This window comes from Neodiprion lecontei, chromosome 4 (assembly GCF_021901455.1).
Source record: "Neodiprion lecontei isolate iyNeoLeco1 chromosome 4, iyNeoLeco1.1, whole genome shotgun sequence".
Taxonomy (NCBI): Eukaryota; Metazoa; Arthropoda; class Insecta; order Hymenoptera; family Diprionidae; genus Neodiprion; species Neodiprion lecontei.
Genome location: NC_060263.1, coordinates 10,477,177 through 10,490,999, shown reverse-complemented (window position 1 = coordinate 10,490,999; position 13,823 = coordinate 10,477,177). Strand labels below are relative to the sequence as shown.

The window sequence follows — 13,823 nt, the reverse complement described above, 5'->3', positions numbered from 1 at the left end:
ATCAGTTTCATTTTTCCTACCATTACCCTACGTATTTTTAATTTTTTTTTTTTAATTTTGGACGAGTCTAATGTATAGAAATATATATATACATGTGAGGAAACTACATATTTCAAAGCAAAAACCCGTTATAACGCTTGGAATCTCTCTCGCTCTTCCATTATATATGTGTATAAAGATATATATATATATATATTTGTATACATACTCACACCACCGTAATTAAGTTTTTTTTAATTTCATTTCATCTTAAAATTTACAGATATTATATACCTAAAGTTATTTATAGCAATATTTCCTAAGAATATGACTAAAATCCAAAAGAAAAAAAAAAATATTATGAGTATTAAGAATCTAATTACAGATTCGAATTGTTGAGCAAAAAATAGCATAGTTCTGAAAAAAAAAAAAAAAAAATGTACGATAATTATTAACGGAGTTATTGAGTTGTTAATTAAGCGGTGAGAACAGCCGGGCGCGCGAAGCCACAAGCCTCCCACCACGGCGCCGCCCGGCTTCATTACTCCGACTAACGTCGCTCGACGAACGTTGAATAATTTTTTTTTACTAGATATAACGCACCTAGAGATCTGAAAAAATTCACGGTGATGCCTTGGGGTGTTGAGAGACAGTTGATTTTTTTCCCCCTCAACATTAATTACAACAACAATAAACAAAATAACACTTAAACACCGTTATTTCCGGTTCTAATCAAGATATTCATTTTTTTGTTTTGAAGTTATACTTCTTTAGGCGCGTTATGAAAAACTGATGAGAGTGAAATTTCAAGATGCGCGCGCATCACTGTAACACAAAATTGTAACACAAAATTAACAGGATGAAGTTGCCCACTCAACCGAATTCATTCAAGATGCGCGCGCATCAGTGTAATACAAAATTAACAGGATGAAGTTGCCCACTCAACCGAATTCATTAAGTCTCGAAAAATTTGTGAATATTAGTGAAAAAATTGTGCTAAAATACTTTTTCAAGTGCTCCAATATAATTGAGGTTAGTTATCCGTATGTATTATTTATTGATATAAATTAAAATATCATTATTTAATATAATTAATACTAAATATTATTAAATTATCAATGTTGAATATTTATTATTGGTTTTTTAATATTTACAAAATAAAGAAATAAATTTAATAGAACATTTAATAAAAAGTTCGTGACAAAAATTTAATAGATTATTTAAATATAATGTAAGACATCCGTTATTTGTTTTATTGTTTTTTAATGATGCCAAAGAAGTATAACTTCTCACGCGCGTACATAAGTACACGCACCCATTTTTTTTTAATTACTCGTAAAGTGAAGGGCAAGTACAATCCATCATAATATTTACAATAATATGAATATTCTCGGAGATATCTCTATTTGTTTAAAAGCAAAAAATTTCAAGTCACCCAAAAATTGTGATTTTCGAGTATAAAAATTTTCTTTTTTCATTTATGGAAAGTACTAGCAACGAACTGACTCCACGATTTTTTGGCAACCCGTGGGCCAATCACATAAGAAAGGGCAGACGATATACGGATTTTGGCTTGTCGCGGATTGTTGCTCAACTATACATAACACAGCCAAAAAAGCCTTGCACAATAATTTTGAAGACACTTCATATTACCTGTACCATGAGTTTCAAAGCCACGCGTTTTTTATTCATCAATTTATAACAAGAAATGTGAATTTTTTTTTCCACGGCATTTTGCATCTTGCAACTAAACAAATAGAGGAAATTGATCTCACGACAGCTTGTTTTATCGACAATGATGAGACGAACAACTTTTGTTTGAACAGTTTTCATGTATGACCCGTAACAAAGACGTTATTTAACAAAATGTGGGGTCTCAAAAGTTTAAACAATCTAACTTTTTGGGGCATAGGTGAAAATATGTTAGTCAGTCTCTAATGAACCTATAAAAAAATCGGCTAACCTACGTTATTCCAGAATAGAACTTAATTTTATTCTCCTGGACTATGACGACTGATATAAATTCGTGAGCGCGTCTGCTCACTCATCAGCGAAACTCAGACACTAGTGCTGCCACGAGCCGATAGAGCGCGGCGATCACGAGAAACTATGATGGCGCGATATCCAACGACCTTCAATCACCAAACAGTGCATAAACCTTAAATTGACAACTACTGCAAATTAAACTCGGTAAACGATCGTCTTTATTATTAGTCTGTAACACACATTACTTTTTCAACCAGCTTGCCTTTAATTTTAGTCATTCTACTCTTTTTTTTAATCAATCTAACCACATTTTTTTAATGATTTTCCGTACAACTCAATGCATGATCGGCACTAAACGACATTTTAATGTGTATCGGATATAAATGAATCGTGCTCTACAACGATTCAGTGCAAATTAATTAATATGAGAACAATATCGATGACCGGACAAATTTGCGTTTGTTTACAGAGACGAATTTCCGAATCACTGTATCTTCTTACTATACTCGATATAAACACGCTATAACACAAAATAAGTAAATGCGAATGCTTAGAGATGTATTTATTTACAAAAGACAATTTCATGGTCACTAAATCCTTATATTATGATGAATGTAAACATCCTATAGCACCAACTTTAATTTTTCACACACACCATCGATTATATCTGTTCTTCTGATGAAGCATTTTCTTTAAATAAAGAAGAAATCAAGGTTTTAAATCAAAATAAATGTTCACTGGTATTATATTGTGAGTTGTAAAAGTATAAGCTCTTTTTTTTGTGAATACGTAGTTTTTTACGTTGGCATGAAGTTAGGTATATATATATAAAAAAAGTATTATGTAAAAATACATTTTTTATACAATATTTATATTTATTTTTGTACTTTAAACATAACTTATTTCGAAAATAAATCCTTTTTTCAAATTAGTCAAAAAATTTGCATTAACAATAGCAAAAATAAAAAACAGTTCTAAGAATATTTTTAATTCTTCTTGGAAATTGTTTCTGAAGCATTCTAGAACGAAATCCAAAAATAAGACCTCTCTTGTCACCCTCAATTAAAGTTCGCTCAGGCACACTGTGTGACTTTCGGCTCGCCTTTAGCTCGTACTGTTATCATTATGATTGTCCTAAAACACTGACTTCAAGGGAATGCCACATAAAGTATTATTAGAGAACTGACACTGCCTCCATGCAGTTTCATTGCACTTTATAAACACGATACTTACTCTAAGAGGAAAAACGTACATATATCATTCAAACAAATGTAAATTGTCACCACCAACCTATTCTAATTGTGAGAGATAGTTCGTAGTTCGACCCCGTAGACCAAGGCAGCGCTACCAGTGGATTCTGCATGGATTCTGTCAGTGGCGCCATCCAGATACCTAAGCGTGAGGTGCAGGAGAGAAGGTTCGGACGGAGCAGCGAGGTGACACGAGTTTCCCCGTCCACTTGTTTATTTGAGAACTTATGCCATTCTATTACCACAGCAACAAAAATAAATGTTGAAGAGGTCCTTCTTACGTATGTATTTGAAATGTATTGAAAGAAAAGTGGTTAATAAATGTTAAATTTTAAATTGACTAGTAAGAGTGGCAGTACTGATTATAATAATAACAAATAATAGAAATTTGGTTGCTTTTATATCACGAGAGTTCGCTGCATAAAATTGTATTACTAATAAACATGGGACAAAATTGAAAGTTCGCTACTAACCTTTGGTTACTTCTTCACCCAGTTCGTGTTTTGCAATAGGTTGTTGAATAAGGGTCCTGTACTAAAGCATTAAGTGTCACTCCGCTGGGACGGAGTCAGCTCCTGCCAGGCCGTGGTAGCGTGAGGTTGTTTGCATTGTTCATATAATAAATAAAGTTCAGTGCGTACACAAAGGGGAGACGGTGGCAGAATGGGAAACCGGAGAAATCAAATTTCACCAATAAAATACGGTAAGTAAACGATTTTCAAATTATTTTGTATAACTCAATATGCGATTGATGTAGGAATTTAATGATAGTGAAATTTCGCGGGTGGCCCTTGTCTTGCTCTAGCCTCCCCTATACATGTACATATATTAACTTTCAGCGAGTTTTATTTAAAGCCTTCGAGTTATCCTTTAACTTCGCATAACCTTTTGCGGAGTCCTGCGAAAATTGCGCAGCGTAACGGTAGGCGGCGATAAATCAAACTATGGTGTAAGGAAACAATGTGCTCTAAACGGAGATGCGCAGTAACAAAGCCACGTGATCCCCACATGATGTCAGGGCAAAAATTCCGTTTCTGTTGTCGAAGTACAACATATCGTCTGTAACCAATTATTGAATATTTGAATATTATTCTCCCATCAAATAAGACTTGGTAGACGTACGAATGAATAGGTGATTTATAGCTTTTAAAAATACTGCTCAATATGACGTCATATGGGGGCACGTTCTAATTGACCGAAGGAGCAGAGGTGCACAAGAACACACCTTATTTTCTTTTACACCATGGATCAAACTGCTAGCAGCGACGCGAAATTCGAAAGTACGTAGATACGTACGTATATGGTTATAACGCCTCTAAATGAGTGATTCTGGCCTCACCTTGGTAACCAGATAGCTAATTGAAGGCAGTGGGAGAATGTCGATATTTTTATTTTTGATTTTGATAAAAATTTGAACGCAAAACAATTTCCTGCAATAAGATTGATGGCTCCCCCATTTAAATCATTGGCAGAGTTTTGCTCTCCCGTAACCCCACTACCGCCACGCATGATTCTTTGTTGATACTGCCGATTTTGGAATTAAAATATACAGTAAAAAAAACGTATAATTATGACGAAATACAGATATTGAACGTGCTTGAATGTTGCCAAGTACGTAGTTGTTAGAACGATGGTTCAAGATCACTATTTAAAACAACAAGGTCCGGAGTTTACGATGTAGTACAGTTGCTGAGAGATCACGGCACAAGCAGGATAAAAAAAATGAGGCGAGCAACAATAGGGGCTTCAGAGAACGAAAAGAAAATAATAAAATAATACGAAGTGAGAAGCTAAAATGTTGCAATTAGTTTTAAGAAAGTCGTAAGGAAGTCTCAGCTACTTAATGAAAACGTAAGGAAGCTTCACTCATTTATTTCTGTCTATTTAATAATATTATCAATACTATTATTATTATCATCATTATTATTATGCAATGGTAAGAAATTTCTAAAAACGGTCCCATGAGCACACTCTCGCAGTAATCAGTGGGAGCACAGCTCCGAATAAACTTTATGTTTTGTATCTCTATTATTTATTATATTTTATAAGCAACCATGGATAGTTTGGTACAATTAAATTTTTGTTATTGTGTATTTGTCCCTCGCTTTCTTTATTCTTCATTTTTATTTAAAAAATAACATAGGTATACTTTTTTTTATGTTTTCTCCACAATGAATTTCAGTAATAATTATTATTAATGTTACTTTATGCATCTGTATAACTCGAAAATTTTTTCACTCTTGAAAAAAGGGTTTGTTTGTCGAGTTGCGAACACGTTGTCAGCATAATAATGTTAGTGTTGATAGCACACAGGACTGAGCGTCACTTCATAACGAAAGTATTTATTTATGTACGTGTGTGAGTGTGAGACTTTTTATCATATCAATATTACTATACTTTTATAATATATATTGTATTATATATATATATGTATGTATGTATATATACATATACATATATATGTATACATGCATATATATATGTTTACCTAATTTATCATGTTTTGTTATATTTATCATTATTATTTAACCGAATATATGATACATTTCAAACAACGCCCCTGCCGGCTGTCAAGAGATGACGATCAGAGTGTGGGGAGGAAAGGGATTTTGGCTTTCACGCTGTATTATGCACATCGCGCATCTGATAGAGACACACGTAATAGACATTGAATATTATGTATACACGAGCATGGATATAGAAATAATATAATATATTTATAAGCCTCATCCTTTCATATTCCCACCCCGATCATTTCCTCCCACCAAGCGCAGCTATCGTTAATTAAGAAGGGACCAACATCCTTGCATTATGTGCTGACACAGATTACACCATAAAACTTAGATCATTGCCGTCAAAATTATTAAAAATTAATATACACAACAAAACCATTAGAAATCATTATCAACCTCTCATTATGGCGTATGAGGAAATAGTATTGTAACTGCTTCTGCTGTCACCCTTTCCTGCCGACGCCTTTATGGCGTAACTCAAGAAAGGAATAATATTACGTTAAAAATGTCATCATGGGACATCTTTGTATTCACTAACAATAATGTGTGTTTTTTTTTCATTTTCTCATTTTTTTTTGTATTATATGGACAATCGACGTAAACTAAGGACTAACAGTTGGGCAGCGTAGTACTGAGTTTCCACCTGTAAAACAAAAATTAGATCTTGTATTAAAATTTTCATTTATTTGCAGGGTGAAAACAAAATTGAAAAATCTGTGTTCGGTTATCAAATGGTGAAAAAGTAAAATATCTATTCTTGGAAACTTTTAAAGATGAAACCCAGTAACAAACCTCATGGGAAAAAAAATCCCAACTTGGGTATAAATTAGTACCCTCAACTTTTTTCTAATGGGAATTTAGGATTATCTATGGAATGGGGGGGGGGGGGGGGGGGGGGGGCGCGCAAATTCACACCAAAGTAATGAGTTTGTTTCCGTGAGAAAATAGTTGCAAAACTTCAATCAATTCTGGAACATTTTTTAAATCAGTAATAGAACTCAATAATTATATGTTCGCCAGTACCCATTTCTACTTTCGCATTACTCAAGTATTGCAAATATCATCAAAATTAATATCACTTTTAAGATATTGAAGGCTAAGACGAATATTTATATGATTAAAGAATATCTACGTGAATGGAAAACAGTTTTGCATGGAGTTCTCTTCCTAGTGAAACTTGCAGGACTTGGTATCTTTTTTACTGTTGTTTAATAATTTTGCTCTCATTTTTCTGCCATCAAATGTGAGATAGTTTCTGGTGAATGACAACGAATTTTCTGATTATTCCTAAGGTTTGAACCAGTATAACATTTCAGCTAGATTCTGCAACCAGAATCTTCAAGATAAATAAATGTTTCATGGATTAAAATTCCTGATCTTCTATTCCAAAATTTAATAACCTTCTAAGCTCTCATTAAGCTTGTAATTTTTCAATTATCCATTCAGTTTAGGATGTGACAGTAGTAAAGAGATAAGTGTAATATATCTTGAAATACCAGTGCTACCATTACATTTTTAGTGTTAAGTACTTTATTCGAGAGCAGGATTTTCTTGACGCAAGAAATTTACAATCTGCTCTGCGACACAATTAATTGTTTGGACTCAGAGCTTCAGGCACTGTTACAATTCAGGTCCTACCTGATGAATTGTGGTACAGGTTCAGAGCTGAATGTGAAAGCTGAGGCACATGCTATAATGAGTGCAATATGTTTTAATTAAAACTCCTCTAGTGCAGCTCTGAAAGAACTCATATCATCGGAGAGTGAGAATGTAACAATGTTTCAAAGCAGACAATTTTTTTCATTTATACACGAACAACCATTGTTTGAAGCGAAAAAATTTTATATAAATGTGATATTAACCAAGATAATATTTCCAATTTTTTTAATAGTTAAGCCTGTATTCTTGAACTTTTATATCGAGTATATTTGAGTAATATGTGTTTAAACACTGAGCATAAATGAGTAAAAACAAAGAAAGATCAGCAAATATTTGATATTATGAAGGAGTAGCACGCATATTAGGGTACCGCAATAAAAAAAAACCTTAATTTTTTTTTCTCGAATTCCCAATTCATGAAAACGTAGTTCATAATATAGTATTGAACCGCATGAACGGAAAATGTGCTGTGATTGTTTTAAGCATTGCCACATCTAGATTTCGTATTCGCCAACTGGTTAACACATGAGACATTCAATTCCGACGTTTGAATGGAGATAATAATTTCTCTATACAATAAACGGAAGATTGTATGGTAGCGTTTAACAACTTGTTTAGTTTTCGTCATACCAGTGCGTCGTAAAACATATTTTGTCGTACCGATTTTTCGGAAGATGAAAAACTACGTCTCATTCTATGTTGAATATCTCGGAGATTGTACAGCCTATAATTTTCTGCGACACACAGATTTGAAGAAAACTAAATAAGTTTTCAAATGCTACCGTACAAACTTCTGTCAATTGTATGGAGAAATTATAATGAATAGAATTGATTTCTTGGATTTGAAGGTTAAAAGGAACTAAACGTAATGAATTTGTTCACGTTTCGGCATGGGCCCTTCTCAAAATAAAATTTGTTTAATAATCTGTCCAAGCAGCGACACTTATCGACCTGCCATGTCGGATCTGCCATTCAGAATGTTGGAAATATGATGTTAGATTTGAATTCAGCGACCTTAAAAACCATAAGGTACTTACTTTTGTAAAAATCGACCTATTTTGTCGAATTTGCGTCCGCTATATTAGAGCCGCCATTTTGAATTTTGGAAATCTGAATTCAGATCTGAAATAAGCGATGTCGAAATCAATCCTATTTATTATACTAAGGTCATGAATCCAACTCTATAGAAATTATAATCTCCATCTAACTGTTAGAATTGGATTTCTCAATGCGGCACCAATTAAAAAAATCGTACAGCGTTATTCTTTTACGAGATTTAATATTATGTTATGAACTATGGTTTCCTGAAGTGTAAATATGTTACTCACCGACTCAAGGCCGGGCTCGTGTGACAGGTGCGGTTGTAGTAGGAACTGGTGTGCTAGAGGGGCCTGTGATAGCTGCACGTCGTTCCATTTCTAACTCGTTTAACCTTTTCCATAATTCATCTCTCTCTTTCTCTCTCTTTTTCTCTCTGCAGACAGAAGACCATCAATTAATAAGATTAGCAGGGTATTGATTAAAAAAAAAAAAAAACCAAAATAACTGTGTGTCAGTTGATAACAATTTGCAGTAGGTTTAAAAATACAAAGCATCAAGCGTTTGGTTGGCATATATGAGAAAGGAAGAGCTTACTTTTGTCTTTCAGACTTATAACTGGCTGTGAGATCGTCAAAAAGCTTGCTGTTCATCTCCATAAAAGTTTTAAGGACGTTGTAGACGAGGGCCACAATTGTTTGGTTCCAGTGTTCTTTGCTGATTCTATATAGGGCAGGGAACATGATTCCCATTATCACGTGGTTATTTTCTTCAATTAGCGACATAATGTACTCGTTATTCCAAAAGTACAGCGCCCTCTCTGCGACCTGTATAAATTCAGAACAGTATTCCATATTAAGACACAACATTATTCTTAACTGAGGAATCCTATTCCTAAGTGTATACACCAGCTGCTTGTGGTTGATAGAGTGTTTGAAAAATTTTGGGACAAGCTTGCAGTTAGCGAAAGATGTAAGCATATCAAGTGATAAATTTCGTTTTCTTTTTTCACGTGTTGCAGCTACAAAATACTATTTTGTGACATCTGAGTGGAAAGTTCGAATTTTGGAACCTATGGAGCATACATGAAGTACACTATTCTCGAACAGCACGTAAATAAAAAATATATGCATGCTCATGAAACTTTCGTTCGCAAGAATGTTAAAAAATACTGCTTGTGGTACACGTGGCTAGGTGATGTCTGATTTCTCTAATTACTGCACTCGTTTAGACATCCTCTACTTTCCACACTCGTCACACAATATACTATATTGCAGATTTATACAGTTTTCCTTTTTTCAATTTTGATGATATTTAACAGAAGTACCTTCTTATTCATTTACCAGAAAAATGTATTCAAGAGTACCAAACGACGTGATCGAAATTTTTCATATATTATTTGGTTCAAACACGAGTTGTTGAGACTTTTTGGACGCATACGGCGCATTTTCGTGGATGTGCATCATAAGGTCCACTCTGAGCAACTCTGCTGTTCATTTGTTAGTGTGTGACTGATACGAAACTCGGAGCTGCTCATAGTCGACTTGTATTCTAAATTACCTATGATTAGGGATACCCTGGTGCATATCGACGAAAACACAGGGTATAGATTGCTGATTACTAATAAAATTTATCAAGTGATAAACAAACCTTGTGTTACAGGCTTCAAGAAACAGGTAAATATATTTAAGCACTTTTCTTTACCTCTCTTTCAACACTTCTGAAGTCTGGCATGGTTGAAATTACAAGGAAAAAAAAAAAATGTAAATAATTTGGCTAACCTCAGTGTGTAAGCTTTTGAACTTCCTATTAGGATGCATATCGAGCTCAGGAAAAAATTTTTGAACGGAATGGTTTTTCCAATTTGATGATTCAAATAACTTGAAAACTGTTGAACTCATTAAATCTAAAATCTAGTCAGGTCTGTGTTAACAACTTGATGCTCTTCATTTCCAATTTTTTCATTACATTCTAAATTTTACCTCATTCGAAATGAAGCAAGTAAACGGGGCTTTAACAATGAGCATCAAAATCGGAGTTTGCAGCACCTAGTTAACATTTAATTATCGTGTAATTGCTTTTCCGAATTAGTCACCCCTAGTGTGGATTCGCTTCGTGACAGCATCAGCAACCCCACAAGAGGGAGAAAAAATCGTTGATGACGAGCATCGAATTCGGGGTTTGGGGGTCCATGGCGCATATAATTAGCATTTAATTACTGTGTAGTTACTTTATCGAAATCACCCACCCTCGGTAGATTGTTCTATGTGGCGTTGCTATCTCGTATCAAGCTGGTGTTTTTCGAAAAACACGGAGCGAAAAATTCGGCATTGCAGCATTTAAGTAGCATGTAATTAGCACTCAATCATTTCATATAGTGAACTTCAAATTTTTCATGTAGCGGTACTGGGTTTATAGAGGTGTTGCGAAGAGCGACATCAATTCCGACTCAAAAACTTGCAAAAAAATGAGAGAACACATCTAGATAATGTTGCAACAAATCATGAGATATTCATAGATCAATTCTCTAAAACCTTTTCACTTCCCAAAACGGAACGACGATGAAAACTACTAGGAAATAGCAATTAATACCAACCGCAGAAGCTACGCACAAGAGTGCGAGACTACGGAACAGGACTTGAATTTCAGGAGGTTTGATACTAAAATGAAAAAGTTACACGAACGTGATTCTTTTTTCAATTGATAGCATTTGATGAAAAATAATTATGTGAAAATTTCAATCACATTGATCATACCGTTTTCGAGTAAATAACAGTTAAATTTACATAGGTCCTTACTGGAAAAGTAGTAAAATTGCAGTCAAATACGTATACTTTTTGGAATAAAGTTACATATACAGGATGAACATTGATGTAGACAAATTGGATTTTCTAAACCCTTACATCAAAGAAAAATAGGCACTCACAGTTGTATTCTTTAAATAAATAAATCTAAATAAAGCAAAAGATACATTATTTCAACCCAACCCAAGCGACGCGGCAACATTGTATCCATCGACACCATATGTAGAATAAAAATATAAATATAAATAAGAGTGCACTGTTGCCGCATCTTGCGCCTAATTTGAATACATGTTCAAATTAATTATTTTCATAGAAATTAATTAAAAAAAACACTCGAGGCAAAAAGACCGTTGCCTCCTTATTGCACACAATTCTTTTTGTAACAACTGTAATGGGAAGTTCGACTCGAGAAAATTGTAAACGTGGTAGGTCAACTCAACGTAGACGCATTTCTGCAACACAGTGGCGCGGTCGTAGTCAAAAGTCATAACGTCAGATGGCCCTAGTTGCACCGGTTTAGCTCTGAAAACTGTTAGGAAAATACAATTTCCGAACAGTTGTGTGATATTGCCTAACAGTTTCTGAATTGTGGGGAATCTGGTACTTCGCGAATCCGCCACCATGCGCGAAGTCGAACTGGCATTTATTTTATATTAGCAACATCAACAATTCACACGATAATTAATTTGCATTTACTTTTTTTACTGTAGCAAAAGAAATCGAAAACTTTTTTGCATTTTTTGTATACGCTTCACAATGACGGATTTTAAGAAACTTGGTGGGTGGAAATCTTCTATCGTAGCCGAAGTCTACACCGAAAATTCTATTCAACACAAAAGAAGAACACTTTTCTCAAACAGAAAACCCACTCACGGAAACAATCGGCTTTTATTTCTGTGTTACATATAGGACGTTACTCCCGACTCAACTCTAGCCTTTTATGGGTAAGTGTGATCTATCAGTTTGAAAGCTATAATATTATCGAAAGTTTATAATAATACAAAGAGATGTAATTCAAAATGAAAAAGAGAGAAAAACTGAAAAATGAATTTGCGGGAAATATAAGGCCATATGTCCTGTAAATGCGGGAGAAAAGTAAACATTATGGTTGAATCGGGATGAAATTAAAGGTAAATATGTCCATAACTTCAGCTCTAATTAAGTTGTGGTAACTTTTTTTTTTAAGTTACATGTCTTAGTAGTGTTATTCGAATCTTTAAAAATATCTACAGTAATATGAAAATTAACGAAGCTATTAACATTTATTAAAGAGCTGTAATATCAGATCTTCAAAAAACGGCCTGTCTTCTTGAAAAAATTACTTTTTGATGTTATACTTCAAAAATAGATGCTGAAAACTAACACTGATTTTTCTGCACACTGTGGGATTAAACTGTCAAAAGTTATCGACAACTTGCGGATTTACGTAGATCTGTCATTATTGCACAGCTATGCGACGTAACCGCGTGAACTTTGGACCAAAATTCGAGGAAAGATTATTATACACGTCGCATGAGTTTCGGGACATGGCATTGAAAATTCACCAAAGTAATAGCAATAAAAAAAACGATCAATACCCGTGTTTAACGGTAATTTACAGGTAAACTAACAATGATACGTGATTTTTGTGCAAGCCATATTTTATAGCGGGTATTTTCCTCTAAAACCAACTCAAAAAAATAACGTGCAATACAAGTTTCTCAATTTACAAAAAAATTTTGTTTGGTAACTGGGACCTAATTTTTCTGGCAAACTTGAGAATATGTTCCTGAGGATCTAATGAACCTGTACTAGAATTGTCACCCCCATATTCTTCGTCGAACAGAGTCATGTACATTCCGACTGGACTATGTGTACTATGTAATAATTCCGTAAACTATCTTCATCCAGGTTATAAGTGACATCCGCACGTGACTATTCCTTTTGTGCACACTTACGTTTTAAATTGCATTCAGCATGACAATGACGCATATGGAGAGATCCAAAAGGGGGGAGTCTGGTGGTGGTTAATGTGGGCCCTATCTGTCTACGGTCCAAGGTGACCGTACAGTCGATTCAATATAGTCGGTCAAGGCTGGGTATAGCACCCAGACTTGTATAGAGGTCTAGCTAGGGAATGAAGCATTTTTGCATGACACCGATCTAGGATAGGTGCGACCTGAATATTCTTATAGAGCTAATGCTCGTGATAAAGGCCTATGTGATTCCAGTCACAGATTTTTTTGGTGAAAAAATATGCGGTGCTTTCAAAGTTAGTGAAATGATGTTTTTAAAGGATAGCGGCAAAATTATTAATATGATAAAAAAGAGTTTAATAAGAATTTGTAGGTATTAAAAATACGAACAATTTGGCTAACCGCACATTGAAATTGATTAACTTGTTCTCTTGCAAAGTAATAAAAATCTACTAAAACGGTCATTTCTAGAGTAACGAATAATTTATGCAATACTACATGTACATGCATACATCTTTGAAAGTCTCGGAATATATGCCTCTTGGTATACCAAAAAAGTGTGTGAATCCACTTTCAGCGCGAGCGCCTGCCAGGTAGTGATGGCTTCCCCGACTCCACCGCCATACGAGGCGTCACATC

General features: G+C 34.4%; 1 protein-coding gene and 1 long non-coding RNA gene across 3 annotated transcripts in view; one reads left to right on the top strand and one right to left on the bottom strand.

Moving 5' to 3' along the window:
- Positions 1-957: 957 nt before the first annotated feature.
- On the top strand, positions 958-3,512 carry LOC124293845. The gene is made up of 3 exons (XR_006903717.1): positions 958-1,011; positions 1,957-2,169; positions 3,278-3,512. It is a non-coding gene; the product is annotated as an uncharacterized LOC124293845 (long non-coding RNA).
- A 1,559-nt stretch (positions 3,513-5,071) lies between these two features.
- LOC107220968 (serine/threonine-protein phosphatase 2A 56 kDa regulatory subunit epsilon isoform) overlaps positions 5,072-13,823 on the bottom strand; it is a 96,382-nt gene continuing 87,630 nt past the window's right edge. For both annotated transcript variants that reach the window (XM_046736420.1, XM_015659791.2), the window contains exons 8-10: positions 9,023-9,252; positions 8,716-8,861; positions 5,072-6,371 (exon numbers count right to left, since the gene is read on the bottom strand). In XM_046736420.1, the coding sequence (XP_046592376.1) occupies positions 8,720-8,861; positions 9,023-9,252 (372 nt within the window). In that variant the 3' untranslated portion in view covers positions 5,072-6,371; positions 8,716-8,719. The remainder of the gene's footprint in view (positions 6,372-8,715; positions 8,862-9,022; positions 9,253-13,823) is intronic.